The sequence below is a fragment of the Vidua chalybeata genome, chromosome 5 (genome assembly GCF_026979565.1).
Source record: "Vidua chalybeata isolate OUT-0048 chromosome 5, bVidCha1 merged haplotype, whole genome shotgun sequence".
Lineage (NCBI taxonomy): Eukaryota > Metazoa > Chordata > Aves > Passeriformes > Viduidae > Vidua > Vidua chalybeata.
Window position 1 is genome coordinate 597,792 of NC_071534.1, and position 19,698 is coordinate 617,489.

The following is a 19,698-nucleotide window of genomic DNA, read 5'->3' on the forward strand; positions in this document are numbered from 1 at the left end:
GCTGAATCTTCTCTTTTCTCTCTCTCCTTTGAACAAAATCCACCCCCTAGGAAGTAAACTGTTAGTGAATGAAATGGGATTTTTCTGAATACATTTATGATTTCAAGCGATTTTCCCCATTCTCACATAGCTGCAGGCCCCCTTTCCACACGGAGCTGCTTTTGAAAGTGTTTACTCTGAGTGCCCAGTAATTGGCACAATTAATCAAACGGTGTGACTGATTGCTTTAGTCAGGTCTTGTTGCCTGATTGATCAGCTGGGGCTTTCTGATACTATAAAAATATATCTGAAGTGAAAAGGCTGCTTAGTGATGCCATTTGGGAAATGGCAGTGAAAAGGCACTGGTTTAAGGCATGCATATTTATATTGGGATATAGTACCCCCATGCCATGGAGAGAGAGAAAAAATATTGCAGCACAGATGCCAGGGAAGAAAAGGATGTTATCTGTGCAAAATTCCAGCTCCTACTGCAAATTTCTGGGGAGAGAAATGTTTCCTGTATCTATGACTCAGATTTCTGTGAATCAATAGAGCCTGTGAGGGTCAGAGGAAGTCAGTATATTTCAGAGGTGAAAGGTGCTAAAAGTCTGTGACTCACTGGATGGAGCCCTTTTTTTAAATTTTTTTTTTTTCTTTTTTAATAAAAAGCCTGGATGGTTCTGCAATGTAAAATACAGTGGAATTACTGAGAATTACCCCCCAGAAAGATTTACCCATCTTAAGCAGAAATAAAATAACTTTTTTTTTTCACCTTTTTCACCTTATATAGCTTTAGAAGTTTCTGAAGACAGTGAGAAATTCCCAGCCTGCCTCTTTCCCCAGCCTTTGGCCTGCTTAGATCATAGACACAAATGGAGAAGCAAGTGGAAGGAAACACTGAGGATGCAATACAAAATAAGAAGAGTTAGAAATTGCAGTTTATTATTATTTTTATCAACCATATGTGCTGAGGCTGGAGAGAGAACTCTAAGAGTAAAAGGGACATTTTGATAATGGACAGGGCTGGTCAAATACTTAATAGCTTGCTAGAAAGGTAAATATATGAATATTTTTTATCTAGAATTATGTTCACAGAACTCAATCTGTTTCTCAGGCATCCTGTAGCATCCGGATACCCTGGGACAGATAAATGAAAGTGGCATACACTGTTTAAATGTTAAATAATCTCATCAGCCTTGTGGGTATGTTTATTCCTTCCCTTCTGGGAAAAAAAACAAACCCACAAAAACCAACTCAATGCCTCTCCACACCCCATTTCAGTGCTAAAGGAATGAAACCTCAGACAAAAATCTTTCATATGCTTATTTATGAGGAAAAGATTCAATGTCAAAGACAGATTTCTGACTGCTTTAGGAAGGGAAATGACCTTTTGCAGAATAGTTCACTGCTTCTCCTGCGCTGAAAGACTAATAAGTGTCTGGAAGTTGATCAGGTTGCACTTCTGAAGTGTGTCAATCATTCTTGTTATGAAAAGGCAGATTTTAAAAAAACCTGACAGCTTGTTTGTTAGGGGGGCACACTTTTAGAAGTCACAGGGCCCATACTTATCAAACTGAAATCTAAGATAAATTTGCACTTGAACACGTAAGTGCCGACCCGTGTACATTATTCTAGCCACCCTTTGCACTTGTTTTTGTTATTGTTTTATCCGCTGCTGTCATTGGAATGAAAGGACTTCAGGTGAGAATACATTTAAGAAAGATCTGCGCTTTATTTTCATAAGAGCATTTGTCACCGTAAAATAACTTTGCTTCAAAAACTTCATGGACCACGATGACTTTTACTCAGAGTGGGTTTTTTTACAAACCTCCTTTCATGTCATGCTTATCCAGACTTGCTGAGGCCTGTAAACCTTCATATAAATCCGGGTTTATACTGCAACTAGGAGTAAATGCTAATTTACAGCTTTTTTTTTCCTTAGGCTAGGCAAAGTTGGTAGATCTGACAGAATGTGGCTTTGGGGTTTTCAGGGATAAGGGAAGAATTTACCATAAACCTTAAATCAAGCCCATGTAAGCTACCAGCAGGAAATTCATACAAATATTTGAAACCATTAAGCATTTGATTCCTATTTTTCTCTGATAATCTAGGGTGGTATATAGTAATTAACACTGGTTTATTTAGGATGATACATTAATTAAATAGCTGATTAAAGCAAACACCAGTGTTTTAATTAATTAGGCCATTAAATAAAGGTAAAGGGGTGGTGAGCTACCTGAGAAGTTTTTGAAACTGTGTGTTTGCTGTGGAGTCCTCCTCTCAAAATGCGAGAGGATTTTCTTTAAACCATTTTTGTCTTCTAGGGCTGTGTCCTGTAATGCCTTGAAATACTTTATCATGTTCCTGCATACTGCACATCAGAATAAATAATAAACAATTATCATCATCAGAATACATAATTCCTGCCCAGCTTTTCCAGTAAATCCAGAGAGTAGAGACAGGACCCTGTACCAAAACACCACATTATGCACCTCTCTGTCAGGCTCTAAGTCCTCTGCTCCACTGTGGTTCTGCCAGCTGCATTCAGAGGGAACCAAAGTCCCTTAAGCCTGCTCTGACAGGTGCCCACTGCAGCCCAGAGTTTGTCACAGACCAAGATAAATAAAAATGAGGATGTGTTCCAGGTGGAACAGATCCCGCAGGAAAATCGAGAGGCGTTGGTAATGCAACACGGTCCTGTCGTGGATCCGTGCTGTATGGAGGAGTTGGGCTTCCATCATCCTTGTGGGCAGTCTGCAGTGCCCCAGAGGACTCTTGATGAGATCTGGGGAGATGTGGCAGAGCTCACACGTGCCAGCTGGGTGTGAGTGAGGCAGGTTGTGTGTGGAGGGAAGGACGGGCTCTGCGGCCAGCGAGCTGCTCTGCATTGCAGGAGCTCCGCAAGCACAAAGGTCAGGGCTCTCACTGAGCCCCTGCACAGGGCTGCCTTAGTCACTGGGAACGTGTTCCAGCTCCTCCCCTGACAAGAGGGCTTTTGCAGGTTTCTGAAATGTAAAGGGGGGGGGGGAATTTAGTTCAAATCGCCAAAATCCCAATATCTGATTCAGAAAAAGCCGTGTTTGACGCCAGAACAAATGTTCCCCATCGTTCCTAATTTTTATTTTTAAAATTTTTGCCAAATGCTTGTGCGTTTTTCATCCAAATAAATGAAATTCCGGTTTATGAGATATCCTGCTGAACACTTCCTTTCCCCCTGGGCCCATGGAGAGGGTTATAGAGCATCAGTATCTTTTTCTAACTGACCACTCACAGATTACCCTGTTTCTTCTTCCCTGAGTACATAAAAGTTATCTCATTGTCTCCATTTTTAAAGCTTTGTTGGTGTGTTAATAGACTGGCTGCTTTTATTGTTTGGATTCTAGAAACAAATAAGGGTGACTGTTTTCATAGATCATCTTCTTTTTTCCCTCTGCTCTGTATTTTTCTCTGAAGGATTAGGTTCTATTTACAAACTGGAATCTTCCAAAGCACTGTCCCTTTTTGAAAAAGTTGAATAATGCTATACCCCCATAACTTAAAGAGGATGCAGCCCTTGAGTTCTCTTGGCTGCATTTTCCTCAGCTTCAACAGCCAGATCAGAAAACTTTATTATCTTGGTACTTTATTGAAGGTTTCATTGCAGGAATGTTGCTCACTTCTTTCAGCTATTTTTCACTCTCTTTGATTCCAATAGTGTTGTCCTGAGGCTAAAATGCTACTAGAATTTTCTACTTTTTGTTTTTTTTCCTTTTAAATATCTTTGATCTTTAGCCTTGCTTGTGCCATCATCATTTTAATGTCTAAATGTTTGTAAATAAGTGGAATACTGGAGAAGAAAGAAGCATAAAATACAGTCCTAAGGACAAAAATTATTTGAGTTCAATTTACATAATAAATAAGAGGTTCCCAGCCTAAAGTTCCACCTACAGCTTTCAAATACTGGCAAAATTTTAATTTCCTAAAGAAATTCACATCTTTGTCTTTAAGATAACCTCTCTTCATCCTGAACCTGAATGCTGAAGGAAATTTAGCTACAGTTAACCCCTTGCATACCAGTTTCAGATAATGCTTCAAACACTAACAGAGTAGTGAGTACCCAAGAGAAGTCTGTGTCCTTCACTGGTAGCATTGAATACATTTCTAATGTCCCCAGCTTCTTATAAATGAACATGTGGATAGCATTTGCCTTTTGGATTTCTAAATTTAGGCTTTGTGCCAATGTCTACACGGGGCCTGCATTTCTCCTTTGCTTTCTGGATTAATCCCCATCAAGTGTGGCAAATCTTTGCTCAAGGGCCCATTTCAGTACAAAATAAGCACATCCCTCTCTAGCTCTGGCCACTTTGAAATCAAGCTTTTGTTGGCTGAGTGTCCAAATTATAAGGAAATCAAAAATATGCCATGTATAAGCCGGGCAGGGCTCTGAAACACGGATTCATTATTGTCCAATTTAGCAGTGCTGTTAGAAAATAGCTTTGTAATTGTTTGATTTAAAGGACATTCCCACGAGGCTGTGGTAGAGTTCATCTTGCCTAAATGATTTAGAAAATCTGAAAACCATCCCAGAATCTACTTGTAGCCACTACTTTATTTGTTGAAGGAAGAGTGAGATGGTGGCCCATTACTCTAAGTAATGGCACTACACCTAGACCAAACTTGCCCTGAAGTTTAACACCCCAGACACAGCTGTTTATTACACTGGCAACCCAATTTTGTTTTTTGTTATAGCTCTGGTAGTGTTACCAAAGGTACATCCTAATTTATACTTGTGTGTGTGAGAGTGTGGTCTGTGACAAAAGAGGTTCTGAGGTAGTTTCTCATTTTGGAAAGACTGTTTTCATCGTGGTGGTCGAACGGGCAAGGTCTTTAAGTACTTTGGGATCTTGTTTTGGTTCCTCAAAGTGTTTGGTTTTGTTTTTGGTTTTTTCTGAGGACATCAGCTTAAGCAAGACTCTTGCTAAGGTGTTTGGAGATGGCCTTGATTGACCTGCAGGGTCGCTGGGTGGGATGTGGGGGGAAGACACAACAGGGGAGGTGACCTGGGTTCTCTCCGTGCACCCCTGGCATCCCTGGGCCCGAGTATCTCGTGGGACAGAATGAGGTCTCCGTCCCTTGCAGGTTCAGCCCTGTACTTTGCCCATTTGAAGAGCTGTGCACACGGGCACAGGACAGGGACTTTGTGCCGTGTGTCTGCTGCCGGGACCCGGCTACCAGCTCCAGCTCCAGCTCCAGCTCCTGCTCCTGCTCCTGCAGCTGCAGCAGCCGCCTCCCAGGGCCGGTCCGGCCGCTCCTTCCCCTGCCCCGCAGACACCCGCGGATGCTGGCGGCACTTGTGTGCCCCGATCGCGGCGGGCAGAAGACAGACGCCGAGGAGGGGCTGGTGCTGAGCGGCGGTGAGGATGCCTTTTTGCCCGCTCCCTGCGCTCCTGCCCGCGGGGAGCAGCTGCTGGGGGAGAGGGGGGCCGGGGCAGGGCTGTGGGGGGCCGAGGGCGGCTCCCGGCTCCATCTCCCGGCTCCATCTCCATCTCCCGGCTCCGTCTCCATCTCCCGGCACCATCTCCATCTCCCGGCTCCATCTCCATCTCCCGGCTCCATCTCCCGGCTCCCAGCGCTCGCCTGCCGCCGGGAGCTGCTGCCGCCCCCGCCCAGGAGCCGGCGCGATCGCCCAAACTCCTGGCAGGGGAGACACCACCCGCCGTCGCCTCCTCTTCCTCCTCCTCCTCCTCCTCCTCCCGTCCCCTCCCCGCCGCAAACCCCAAATAAAAGGGGCGGGGGGCGGCAGGATGCGCCGCTCGGAGGGGAGGTCGGCGCCGCCGCCGGCCGCCTGATGCTGCCGCAATTCGCCATTGCCGGGCACGGCTCGGAGCCGAGCGGAGGGAGGCGGGGGGCAGAGCCGGGGGTCCCGGGGGCAGAGGAGCAGCAGCCCCCCCTGCCCGGCCGCCCCCGCAGGCCGCGGCCGCCCTCCTCCCCGATGCCCGACCGCCGCCGGCGGGGGGCCCCGGGGGCCCGCTCCTGTCTCCTCTGGCTCTTTGTGTTGCTGAAGGTAAGTGCCGGGGAAGGGGAGGGCTGCGGGCCCCGAGCATCCTTTGTGCGCCCGCTCCGCTCTGTGCCCGCTCTGCGCCCCGCGGGGAGCGGCCCCGGCCGCCGTGCCCCGGGCCGAGATGCGCTGCCGCTGCCCGCCGCGGCGGCCCCAGAGCGGCGGCGGCGCCGGGCCCCGTGGCCGGGCCGCCCCGCGGAGCCGCCGGGGCGAGGCGGAGCTCCGCGGAGCGCTGCGCTGTCCTTCAGCACTGCCGGCTGCGGCCGCCCGCGGGGCGCTGGGCTCCGTGCCCCGCTCGCCCCGTGCCCCGCTCGCCCCGCTCGCCCCGCTCGCCCCGTGCCCCGCTCGCCCCGCTCGCCCCCTGCCCCGCTCGCCCCGCTCGCCGTGCCCCGCTCGCCGTGCCCCGCTCGCCCCGCTCGCCCCCTGCCCCGCTCGCCCCGCTCGCCCCGCTCGCCGTGCCCCGCTCGCCGTGCCCCGCTCGCCCCCTGCCCCGCTCGCCCCGCTCGCCGTGCCCCGCTCGCCCCCTGCCCCGCTCGCCCCCTGCCCCGCTCGCCCCGCTCGCCGTGCCCCGCTCGCCGTGCCCCGCTCGCCCCGCTAGCGGAGGTGCCGCTAACAAAGGGCGGCTGCCGGGTGCTGCTGGGTTTAGCGTGGCACAGATGAGCAGCTCTCTTGTGGTCGGCGCCGTGCCGTGCTTCAGCCTCAGCCCATCTTCTCGGCTGATTCGTTTTTCAAAGTTCCGCCTCACACCGCGAGCTTGGTTTCACAGGGCGTTTTTCATCTCTGCGCTTTAGCTCCTTTCATGGTTTCTTAAGTGTATTTAATATGCTTCGTGTAACTTCTAAAAGAGAATGTGTGTACTGCCCAGGTGAATACTGCTGGCTGCAAATGTCATTGCCCGAAAGAACAGAGCTCAGCACTGTAAAAACTTTGTTGTATATTTGTCAATCACTGTTAAGCACAGCTCTGCAACTAAGGACCTGACCTTTCAGAGCCTTATAAATGTAAATGTTCTATGGGAATCATCAGGACTCCCTGTGTGAATAAGAGTTTGCAGGATCATGTCCTGGAACAGCAGTGGTGTCGCTTCTAAAACTGACATTGCATTGACAGAACTATTTAAAGGGAAGCTTTCACAGCATCTGTTCACATATAGTAGTCAACTGTCAGCTGTCTCATTTTCATAACTGCTGAAACATACATTTATGCAAGATAAAATGCTAATAGACAGACAAAATTTTGTTCCATGAAATGTGGTTGTTTAAAAAAAAAAAAAAGGCAGTAAGTCTTTGGATGCTATGGCCCACTAGAAAGATGAAGTTCCTAGTTTTTTTCATAAACATAGAAGTACACACAGTTTTAAATAGCTGTTTTATCTCACAATCAGAAAAATGTACATTATTCTATGTCCTGGCTTTTTTTTTCTTTTAAAAAAAAGTTAAGGTGTTTATGTGCTGTATTTTTTTTTTTAACTAGCATTGTCGTGGCAAAGCAAGACAGAAAATAGATAGCATAAATCTTTATTGAATGAATAGTAAATCTGAAGTAATTGGGTCAGGTATGAAGGTAGCCAAGGACCCAGGTTTTCATTTTGTAGGAAAATAACCATCACTCCTCAGCTGAGTAAGCCTGGGACTGGGAGGACAAAGAAAGCTGATGAGCATTAGCAGAATTTTGTAGAGTAAGAGAAGGTAAAGCTGCAGCCTCAGAGAGAGGTGCATCAGTATCTCCCCGTATGACTGGATTATGACTTTGGTTGGATAGCAAGCCCACTGTAATTAGTTATCTTTGTATTGGTATTGAACACTACAGTAAAAGAGATGGGACCTGGGGAGATAGTCAAAGTAAATCTGGTTACAGGAGAGAAGCTGGGGAAGCAGGAACAGTCTTTGTTTCAGATCACCACAACAAGACCATTTTCCTGAGCCTAAAATTCACTGAATATTCTTCAAGATCTGTGTAATTATTTTCAGTGACATCATTTCAAAACAAGGCTTTTCCCCAGTTTTGCTCTGTTTAGTTCTACCAACCTGTTGAAGCAATACTAAGATTAACCAGACTCGACTGATTCAATTGGTGCTTCACCTGGAAGTTAATCTCGTTAGAAAGCAGTGGCATTGAAGTGATGAATGTGAAGACAGGCAAAACTGATGTCTGTGTGCTTGCTGTTTCAGTGTTAGCAGCCCAAATGTCACTTGCTAAGCTGAAACTGCTTGATGTGGCCTTGATGCCCATCTGGCAATTTGTAAAATCATCAGCAGACTTTGCAAAGTGGCAAAGCTGCTCAAAGCACATTTGCTCCTCTCTTCTCTTGTCTTCCAATTGTCATTATTTCGTGGTGTGAAGTAATAGTGCCAGTTTATTCCAGCTCCTGATGCTCCCTGAGGCTGCTGGAAGGGTCAGTGACAAGAGGAGATCAAGCAGGGACATTGCCCACTGCGTGCCACCTGCCTGATACAGTTGCCCACGGGCTAGTAAGGTTTAGTTCCTTCTTTAACAGTGTGATGTGGATGCTTTCTGTGCCCCAGGGTAGGAGCATAGTATTATTTTTGGCAATACAGCAATGTGATCTTGAACCTTTACCATTCTCATTCTTCAGCAGTTTTTTTTATGTGGTGGCTAATTTAGAAATTAGCAGAAGAAAGGCATTGTGTGCAAGCTCAGACACCAGGATGGATTCACACTGCTTGGGAGAGGAGCAGGGCTGTGGGTTTTGCTTCAGAGAAGGGTCCAACCATGCTGCTGCAGGAATCTCTTTAAATATTGCTATTTTGCAGTGGGTCTGCCTTCTCTGTTAGTTTGTTTCAGTCAGAATGGCTGGAAGGCAGAGTCTTCAGCAGCTTGCTCTGTAATCATCTCATTTTGGCGTGGCAAAGGCAGGGCTGAGCACAGCCCAAAGGAAAAGCTGTGCTTCAGCTAAATAAATAAGAATAAAAAGTAGACACATTCCCTCATTCCAGTGACTGATGTTACGTTGCTCATCTTTTCTAACTGCAACCCAGCAACCTTCCCTTAGTCATGACTGCACTGAGCTCTGGCCAGCTGAAGTTCTGCTCTGGATGATGTCCCTGATGTGTCAGATGTCCCAAGCTGTTGGTGGCTTGCACCTGGGAGCTTTAAGGTTGCTTTGTTGAATTATTTCTGGGGTAGAAGGTAAAGCTTAATTAGAAGACAAAAGCATCTTGAACAAGCCAAACCTGGTGCTGGGACATTGTTTACAATCTGTTCCACCTCCAGGATGTTCTAAGCAAGGCTCTCAGTAGGAAAACAATGAGAAAACTGGTTGTCACAGTGCTTCCATGTCTGGGCTAAATAGGAGTGATGACAGTCTTCAGGAAAATGTTCTGTAAGTAAAATAATGCATCTCTTACTTGCAGGAGTCTGAGGTCTTTGTGTATCAGTCTGTATGCTCTTCATTTAAATCAGCAACACCCTCTTTCTTTCTCTTAGCCAGGACAACTTTTTATGTCTAGCAGGGTAGAATTTTGTCCAATGCTGCCTCAGTTTTTGTAGTTTGGTGTCAGTGAACTCTCAACTCATTTTTACAGGGACCAATGCATTCAAAGAGACTGAGGTTCTGTAAGACTTTACTCAACCTTACCCAGCAGAGGAAATCTGTCTCTACTGGTGTAATTTTCAGGAATATCTGCATGTTCAGTTAATAATCTGAAGCAAAAGCCTTACCATTAGGGAGCTGCCTTTTTCTGCAGGAGAAACCTTTTTAAGAGAGAGGCTGATTTCACAGCTGAGAGCCCCAGTGTGTCACTGCTGCTTCCTCCTGCTGGGAAAAGCAATGAACACGTAATTTGAATTTTGTTATGGAGTCCTTTTGGCATCTCTTCTCTCTCCAAGAGATGGCAGCTGAAGCTCTGGTTGAGACAAGTTTTGTCTTCTTTCCTCATGGTCGTGTTCTGCTAGTGTCAAAATAAGATAAAGAAAGACCCAAACCTACATTTCCAGCTCATTTTTGTTTGCAAAACAAATGTAAGGGGTCCTCATGATGGGACAGGCCCAGAGGTAGAAGTCTTTTCTTCCTACCACTGCTCTGGGACTGTCCAGCCTGTATGGGAGAGAAAAGCATCCTCCTAGGAAAAGCTAAAGACTTTTCTTTTTAAAAAAGCTAATTATGAACAGTCACCCTCAGCTCAAAAGTCATGTTCCCCTCATGTCTTCATTTTCATGGATAATATCTAGATCCAGGGTCATTCTGGAGGGTAAAGCCAAAGAAGAGGCTGCTTGTGCCAAGTCATGTTTACGGAGCTGCAGCAGGCACTTTCAAACCCCTCTCTGCCAGTGAAATAAGAGTCTTCCATTCCCCTTTGGCAGGTTTCCTCGTGATGAGATGACAGTGGACCATTGAGAAAAGATCTTTCATGCCCACAGGAGTTACGAGCCCCAGACTCGGGTTGCACAGGGTCAGTAAGGCAATTTCTAGGCTGCATCACCTGGCTCAGAAGCTGAGTCAGGGGTGATCCCTCACCCAGGCTGAGATGAGATGGGCTGTGCTGAGTGCAGGCTCCCCTGTGCTGAGTGCAGGCTCCCCTGTGCTGATCCCAGGCTCCCCTGTGTGTGCTGATCCCAGGCTCCCCTGTGCTGAGTGCAGGCTCCCCTGTGCTGAGTGCAGGCTCCCCTGTGCTGAGTGCAGGCTCCCCTGTGCTGAGTGCAGGCTCCCCTGTGCTGATCCCAGGCTCCCCTGTGCTGAGTGCAGGCTCCCCTGTGCTGATCCCAGGCTCCCCTGTGCTGATCCCAGGCTCCCCTGTGCTGATCCCAGGCTCCCCTGTGCTGATCCCAGGCTCCCCTGTGCTGAGTGCAGGCTCCCCTGTGCTGAGTGCAGGCTCCCCTGTGCTGAGTGCAGGCTCCCCTGTGCTGATCCCAGGCTCCCCTGTGCTGAGTGCAGGCTCCCCTGTGCTGATCCCAGGCTCCCCTGTGCTGATCCCAGGCTCCCCTGTGCTGAGTGCAGGCTCCCCTGTGCTGAGTGCAGGCTCCCCTGTGCTGATCCCAGGCTCCCCTGTGCTGATCCCAGGCTCCCCTGTGCTGATCCCAGGCTCCCCTGTGCTGATCCCAGGCTCCCCTGTGCTGATCCCAGGCTCCCCTGTGCTGAGTGCAGGCTCCCCTGTGCTGAGTGCAGGCTCCCCTGTGCTGAGTGCAGGCTCCCCTGTGCTGATCCCAGGCTCCCCTGTGCTGATCCCAGGCTCCCCTGTGCTGATCCCAGGCTCCCCTGTGCTGATCCCGTGGCAGTGCACTAAAGGGCTCCTGGGCAGTGCTGGCTGGACGTGAGAATCCCACTGACCTCTGCATTTCTGCTCTCACCACTCAGAGCAATCCAGGCAGATCATGAAATGACCTTACAGAGCTTCACATTGGATGCTAAGCTGGACAGAGCCTTGTGTAAATCCATTTTGAAACTTATTTTACCAGACAGTCTCAGCTGTAGGGAAGGCAGCATTTTTTTTACTTAGGCATGTGAGTCAGGACAATAAATGTCAAAAAATAAACCTTTGGAAACAGGTCTCTTTGCTGAAGAACTTAAGACTCATAGCTAACTTTGATTCTAAGTGTTCTTTAAAATTATTTGGTTTTTTCATTGGAGAAGTATGCATTGTCATCCTGAGCAGCTTTATCTTCTACTAAATTAGTGATTCCAGTTTTGTTACTCAAGGTTTTAAAGATTCTCTTCTTGAGACAAAACTGAGTTGGTTGCAATGTGAAGAAAAAAAAAAAACTTTAATAAATATTAAGAATATTCTGAAATTAAAATCTTTACACAGACTCGAGGACCCACAAGTGGACTAATATAAATTAAGAGACTGGTTTATTAGATGTTTTGCACATAAGAGTTGTAACTTCCTGTTTTTTTTTTTTCTTATTAAATTTCTGTCGATGTAGAGTTGAAAAGGGGAAAATCTTTGAGACAAATGTGGCAGCATATGCTAGCTGCCACATATGGAGTATAACAGATGAATAGAGAATGGGAAATATTGGAAACAGAAAGGTTACCTTGCTTTTCTCAGCACAATCTCAAATGCATGGGAGCAACTCCCAGGGAGAGTTTGCCATCCTTACAGCAAGCCAAACATGATGCATTCCATTTCTGGAACCCCCTCATTCTTGTGCTGGGAAATTACAGTGGCTTTTAGCGGGAGATCCAGAAATAAAATGATCTGCATGGTGTCTGGCTTGCCTTAAAGATAGCACTTTGTATCAGGGCTGTGCTGGAATGAGTCTCTGTGCTCTGCAGTCTCCCTTCTTGTTGAATGCAGGTATTTAGGGAAGAAATGCCTTACAGTAAGTGTGGGTGATGGAAAAGTTGGTGTCACAGCTGACAGCAGCAGGGAAGAGAGCAGAAGTTTTAAGCTTTAAGAATGCTGGTCTTGAGGTGCTAGCATGGACATGAGAATATGTGGGATATTTGAACAGATAACATAATATTGGGGGTGGCAAAATGTGAGCATGGTATTTAAGCACAAGCCTTGAGCACTTCAGAGGAGCTGAACAGAGATAATGGAAGTAAACAACTCTGAGCTATTGTTCTGTGCCAGCCCAGAGATGTAACATGAGGTAGCTGTTTGGTAGATATGAACCTCTTAGGGGATAAAAATCCTAAATTCCTCGCTAAGTTCTCTGTAAAAACAGATAAGGTTGCCTGTCAATCTACACAGCTGTGATTTTGAAGTCATTTGGCCCCAGCACTTTTCCTGGTTGTTGAGACAAGGGCCTTCTTGTCCTGTCAGAAGGGTTTGAACAACTGCAGCTCCTTTGTGTGCTATAAACCTGCAGGTCCCCAGGTTAGCTGTGTTGATTTCCAGCTATATCACAGGAAGGCCAAGTCTTTGGGGTAGGTCAGTAATTTGTCAATCTGATCAGCGACTCCTTCAAGTTCAAGGGCTTTCAATAATTTCCTTGTCACATCCCCTAGAATCAGCCATGGAGGGGCTGTTCCTCAATGCTGAGAGGAGCCCCCGGAGCAGGCAGGCAGTCCCAGTTGTCTCGTTCCCTTTGTGGAATTTGTTTTCTGTCTTTTATCTGCACCGCAGCTATTCTGGATCATTTCCTATTTGCTCATATGGAAGTCATTTGAACATGGGAAATCTTCACTCCTCACTGATCTATTAAATGAGAAGGAATGGCTCCATTCCACTCACAAACAGTGAAGAAATGTTAAATTTGAGCAAGGGAAAAAAAGCCAGCAAGACACTGGAAAAACCCACACACACCCCAAACCCCAACATCTATTGCATGTGGTGAAGAACAGTAGAGAGAACTGGGGACAAAAAGCAAAAACACATGGAAAGAACGCTAATTAGTGTTTTCCTAAATTACTGCAAGGCAGATTTAAGGAAAAAAATGATCATTTTCCCAGAGCAATGAAATGAATTTATTTCTTATTTGCTTAGCACTGCTGTGCCTAGCTTTGTTCTGTATGCAAAATACCTGCAGACTCTGCCTGGAGTCTGGAAGATAGACACATCAAAATAAGGATGCTCTAGATAACTTAGAAGTGATTATCAAATATGCCAGTTGCTGGTATTCTCCAGGGGCTGGTATGCCTTCCAAACAGAAGTCACAATTGTTTCCCCCAGGAGCTGAGCAGGGGGGGTTTGGTTGTTGTTGTTGTTTGTTACTTTTTCTTTTTTTAAATCCGGTATTGATTTCTACAGGATGTTGTTCTTCAGAGCTTCTGGGCGTTTACATCAGTTTAAAACATCAAAAATAATTAATAATCAATGTGGCTTTAATCCTTTCAAAGAGAACCCATTAACCTACAAAAAAAAGAAAGCTCTAGCTCACAATAGTTTCATGAAAGTGACTGTAAGCAGGGCAAGAGATGAAAGAGAGAAACATCACTCAGATATTTTCCTTTTTCAAAGAGAACTTGTACTTGAAACAGAGAGCATAGCTAATATTTTATTGTAGTCAACTTACTGTAAATTAGGAGGTTTAGGGGTTTTTTAAAGTAATTTTCTTTCTCTAACTTGCCTGCCCAATCTTGTACTGGTATTTTCTTGAGTCATCAGTGTCTGCTTCTGAGGAAAGGATGATGATGTCACAAAATCAATATCAGAGGATCCTATACTGTAATCCCTTTTCAGGGAAGTCCATTAAATCAATGCCTCTCCTTCTGTGAGTAATGGCTGTAGAATGAAGCCCTCTAATTTTGCTGTGTGAAGGAATAAGCAGATGGGATGGGATTTTACATAATTAGCTAGCAGTTATTAAATACAACAAGAAAAATTACGATGTTTTCTGAAAGTGAAATGTATATGTAGTGAAAATCTAAGCGTATTTCAAAATGATCTCTGGTATAAAATTACTTCTCAGTTGCCTTGCAAAATAACACGTTAAACCAAAAAGCTTTTTTATTTTCAAACCTTTTGAAAACTTACTCACGACTCCATGGGCTTCGAAGCCCCATCAGGTTTCCTTTAGCAGCACTGGGGGAAATCATGAAAACTAGAGAAAGAAGTCACCAGCGTTTCACTGAAATCGGGACACTCTGGGAACAGGGACAATAACTTTGCCACCTCACCTGTTGTTTATGTGCAGCATCAATGTCTGCTAGCTGGAACCAGAACTGACGGTTCCCCCTGATTCTTAGGAGCTATCAGAGAGGCTACTGTGCTCCTGGGAACGGCTCCAGAGTCCAAGTGGAGTCAATGGGTGCTTTTGTGCTGCTCTGAATGGGCTCTGGAGCAGGCTGCAGAGGGCAGGCTGCGGTCCCGGCCGGGGATGCTGCGGGCTCTGACCCGAGGCACAGCCAGCGGTGCCGGTGCTGGCCCCGGGCTCGCTGCAGTGCCAGCAGCACGGGCTGGAGACACACCCGGGACGGCTGTGATTTCCAGCATCTGAGACTGATAGCTTAAAGGAACTCCCCATCAGACACCCTTCTTTGTTTAGGGGGTAGCTGTGTTGGCAGGAGGTGGGGCGTCCTAATCCTCGGCTGAAGCCAGTGTAGGAGCTCACTAATTCTGCTCTGGGGTGCTTTTCTGCAGACAGAGCCATCAATCTCCTCTTTCCCTTCCTCTGTGTGTTTCAGAGCTCAGGTTTAAGGACATTTCAAGCTACAGCTCCTCTTGCTGGCATTGCAGCATTAGCACAGATACATGGATGTATGGAAACCAGATTCTGTGTCAGTATCAGATACTTGTATCTGGATCTGAAAAATCTGGCTGGTCCCTGCTTCTTCAATCATGACACCAAAACCCAGTGGCCATCTGAGGCCTTTGAATTTCAGAACATAAACTCTCATCCTGCTCAGCCCAGGTGCAGTCAGAACACAGCTATTATTTCCTAGACCCTTCCACTTACACCTTTGCAGCTAACTAGAGACCAGCAGACTGCCATAGGTGTGATAAAACAGATGGAAATAGCAGTTCAAAATATACTTATTTCAAATGAAGAAATAAACCAAATTTGATAATTAATTTAAGATTAGTGCTTGGAATAATTCTACTCTAATTGGCAAATGCACAGCCAGTGATTCCAAGTTACATATTGAGTAGGAGAGCTGCTCTTGCTTGGAGGAACTCATGATGAAGTCAAACCCTTTGAATTCTTTCCATGAAGAAAAGTGGATGTGTTCTTAGATGTCCATGCAGAGTGATTGTAGAGATTAACTAAGCATGGATATATTTCTGTTTAAAACTTTAGGATTAGAGGGCTGCATTGTCAAAAGGAATTGGCAAGAGCAGTAAATAAATTAAGAGTTTTGGCCCTTTGACTATAGTGCTTCACAACAGCTTTAAATGGTATTTATATAATTATTTACTCCATATTGTAAATATTCTTTAAAAATATGATATTTATGTTTTGGTGGTTTTTAAAAAGTATTTAGTCATCAATGAACTGAACTTTGCATGATCATTTTTGCAAATTATTGTGGCAACCAAATACCATGCGGCCACTGTCGCCCTGACTGTGATGGGGAGGAGAATCAGAAAAAAAAGTGTGGGTTGAGATGAGAAAAGCTGATGTATGGCACTGAGCTCTATGCATTGAGTCACAGCCTAACCATCAGACACCAGCTTTTCCTGGTAGGCATTACTGCACAAGGTGATGGACAGCCCAAATCAGGATAGCAGTAGGTGTCCAGGTGGAGGAAACAAATTCTGGAATGCCTGTTGTATGTGTTCAGCTTGGAGCAGAGCCACAGTGCCTTCCCCATGGCCTCACCAGAAGGATGGTGTGGCCAGAATCGTTGCAGGTGACATTATTTCAAGCACAAATAAAACACGTTCGTGGACATGATGAGGTTAGGAGATAAAATGGAAAAAAAGCAGAAGCATTTTGGAATGTGCCAGAGCATATCTAGCCAGCTTTGTCTGTTCCAGTTATGTACAAGGTTATTTTTGCATCCCTTCTGCGTTTGGTAGCTCATCTTTAATGGAGACGTGACCTGTTTGGAGATTGGCTTTTAGGAGTGATATCTTGCAATGATGGGATGGGATCAGCTGCCTGTTGTCAATATGTACTGTGAGTAAAAGTCACCTACTGATCAGAGCATTTCCATTTTTGATCTGAAACATTTTTATTTCTTTCTCCCCTCCCTGGAGGGAGGGATTTATTTCCATTTTGAGCACTGGTTATGTGATTAAAGCGTGCGAGAGCTACTGGACTATCACAGGTATCTACTTGCTTATCCTTCCAGCTGGCTTTAAGCTGACAGCGAGGCTGGTCTTTCTCACTCCATGGCATGGCTGGAAGGGTGTGGAGGGCAGCTGCAGCACGTGGGGCAGGAGAGATTGCGGCTGTGGGGCTGTTGAGAAAGCAGGCTCTCATCAACCTGTCATCAACAGGGCAAAGACTGCGGTGTGGAGAGGGGCTGTGTGCAGCTCACAGGGTCAGGGACACGAGGAGCACTTGGGGGCTGGAAGGGATGCCTGCAGAGCATCTGCTCTGAGCCTCTGCCCAGAGTGAGGCCCAGTAGGTCAGGGGCTCAGGGCCGTGTCCGGATCAGTCCTGAGCATTTGGAGACTCCTCCACCTCTCTGGGCAGCTGCTCAGGGCCCTGCAGGAGAGGAAGGACAGCCAGTCAAGTCCTTTTAAAGATCATGAATCGGGACACACAAGGGTATGAATTTTTTATTAACCTGACTGTTCTGTTGTTTTCCAAGTTCATTAATTTCAAAGTAATTTGGGCTATCTTCCTTTGTAGAATTTCAGACTCTGGGTTACAGTCATAAGCTTTATGCTGAACTCTGCTTGTTTTCTTGCATTTATCAGTGCCTTGAAGCTTGAGCTTTAAATATTATATCAAGGATAAAATTCTTAGAGCTGCCAGTGTTAGAATGTACCTTAATTATCACTGAAGCTTTCTGCAGAGTCAGGCAGGTGTCTGCCATCACTGCATATTCACTTCACAGCTTCAGAATTCTCAAGGAGGTTTTTGGATTTCTTTTTTCCTTTTTTTCTTTTTTTTTTTTTAATTTTTTCCCCCTTCATTTTTCCCCTCCTCTTCTGAGTTACACTTCTGGGAGGAGAACTATGACTTCTGACTTCATGTATTTTACAAGCTTAGGTCTTAGGCATGCAGGAAACCACTAAAACCTCCCCGAGGGGATTTTTGGGAGCAAGATGAGTTAAAGGCTCTTGGTGTAGGACTGACCTCTGTCCTGCAGGCTTAGTGCTGGAGCAGGGGAGTCTGTCATCACTGCACCCAGCTACCAAAATTGTATAAATCAAGGTGGTGAAATACATGTCTCAAGGGAATATGGGGAATCTTTTCTGGAAGTTTCTCTTATACTTTTCGTATTGATAACCGAAGCACTGCTCCTAAAATCAATACAAGATTCCAGGGACTCAATACCCTTAATGAGCTCCAAAGGAACAGCTTGGGCTGTGATCACAGCTTCTGTAGCCTGAGTCTGCATTGTACTAGGATTTCATTCCTAATGATTTATACCATTGGAGGGGAGGATGAGTTCAGGAATTCTTTTTTTTTTTTCCCCACTGATTTTTGCCTTGAAGTTATGTTAGCTCATACTTTTAACTGTTTACTTGTCCATGCTAGAATACACATTTCTGTTTTTTAACTACAGGATGCAGAATAAGAAAAACAAACTTCCCTCTTCCCCCTTTCCCATCCCAAAAAAAAAAAAAAAAAAAAAAAAAAAATCCCCCAAACCTCAACAAAAACCTGAACAAAAAACCTCCCCAAGTTTAAAAAGTCCCTAACATGATGGCTGTCCTGTGGCACTTGTATCTTCCAGACCCTATTCTTGTACCTTTCTAAGGTCAGATCTTCCAGTGAATAACACAAAAGCCTGTCTTACAGTTCACACCACCATTCAAAAAAACCCTCACAATTTCATCTGTTACAGCAACAAAGTGATGCTTTTGCCCTAGAGACTCTACAAAGACAATTTCAATTTATTTTGGAAAGAGAGAGTATTCTGCAGAATTTGCCATTTTGTGAACTAAAAGGTGTCAGCAGAGAGTGTGAGGATGTCTTGGAGAGCACAGCTTGCACAGAAACAGGTGAGTTTACAGAGAAAAAGGAAAAACCTCTGGATTACATATTTAACAGAAAAGAATTGATAGGTGGCATTGTGGATGGATAGCTGATGAACCACATCAGCTGTGCTCACACTGTGGTTTCAAAAAGCTTGGTCCTCTAATCCCAAGTCTTTTTCAAAGCCAGGCTTAGCTGTGAACACAGACCTCGAGGTTCCCTCACTCCCTGTGTGCCCAGCAGAGCTCAGGGAAAGGGCTCCAGGCTGGAGCAGCTCTGCTGCACAGCCCCTTGCCTGCAGCATGATTTAAATGCATGATTTCAGCTGGTATTAATCATTTGGAAGGCTTATAGGTTATTAACAGGAATTTCCTGTGTCATGGGTCATACACTCTTCTGCTGCTCCACAGCATGTTGGGTTTTTTTCTGGTCTTCTGCAAGTTTAAAGAACAAAGTCTAGAGGTGCCAGAGGATGCCTGGGGTTGCTCCTTTCTGGTTTTGTCCAGAGCATTACACCCTTCAGTGCTGTAGAGGGATGGCTGGGCAGTGCTGGATGCCCAGGGTGAATCTTTGCAATGGTAATGGAATGTCTTTCTGCACGAGGAGATGAGCCCCAGCCTCTGGGAGGGGAAGCAGATGGCCTGCAGAGATGTGCCTGCATCCTGCACCCAGGGATGCACGTGCTCAGTCAAGAAGGCTAATAGAGGGGATGAGGAGTGTCCCCTTCTGCCCCCTGATAAATCCATCTCTGTGCTGTCAGAAATGGCTGTGAAATGGGAGTGCTGTGATTTTTCTCTGCAGAAATGGTCTAGTCACGTTTATGTCTTTTCCTCTTTGCATATTGGCACATTCTTTCTGTGTTCCTATTTATCCAAAGTCTTTACTTGGAGTGTTGGACTAAAGGTCATATCATTTTTTTTTCTCTCTTCTCTCCTTTTTTTTTCCCCCCTCTCTAGTCACTCTGTTTCTAAAGATGTCAAGCTAAATAACTGATGATTTCTTCTGATGCCAGAAGGCCTTCATAATATGCATATTAGGGTTTAGTGTATTTTTCTTTTTCTGCATCTCGGTGCTCTCAATTTGTATGCAGAGCCATCCTCTTACCATGAGCTCCTATGCCCAGAGCTGAGGATTATGTTCTTATCCAACATATGTACACAGCCTGAAATGCTAAATCTCAGCTACTAGAGGAACAGAAAGATGTTATGGTTAAAGGAACTGTGTCAAAGCAACCAGTC

The 19,698-nt window shown here is 45.7% G+C and overlaps 1 protein-coding gene across 2 annotated transcripts in view; it reads left to right on the forward strand.

Annotated features, from left to right (window-relative positions):
• Window positions 1-5,806: 5,806 nt before the first annotated feature.
• PTPRO (protein tyrosine phosphatase receptor type O) overlaps window positions 5,807-19,698 on the forward strand; it is a 139,131-nt gene continuing 125,239 nt past the window's right edge. The window contains exon 1 of one of the 2 annotated variants that reach the window (XM_053944128.1): window positions 5,807-6,022. In XM_053944128.1, coding sequence (XP_053800103.1) covers window positions 5,807-6,022 — 216 coding nt within the window. The remainder of the gene's footprint in view (window positions 6,023-19,698) is intronic. The other variant, XM_053944129.1, reaches the window with a different exon arrangement.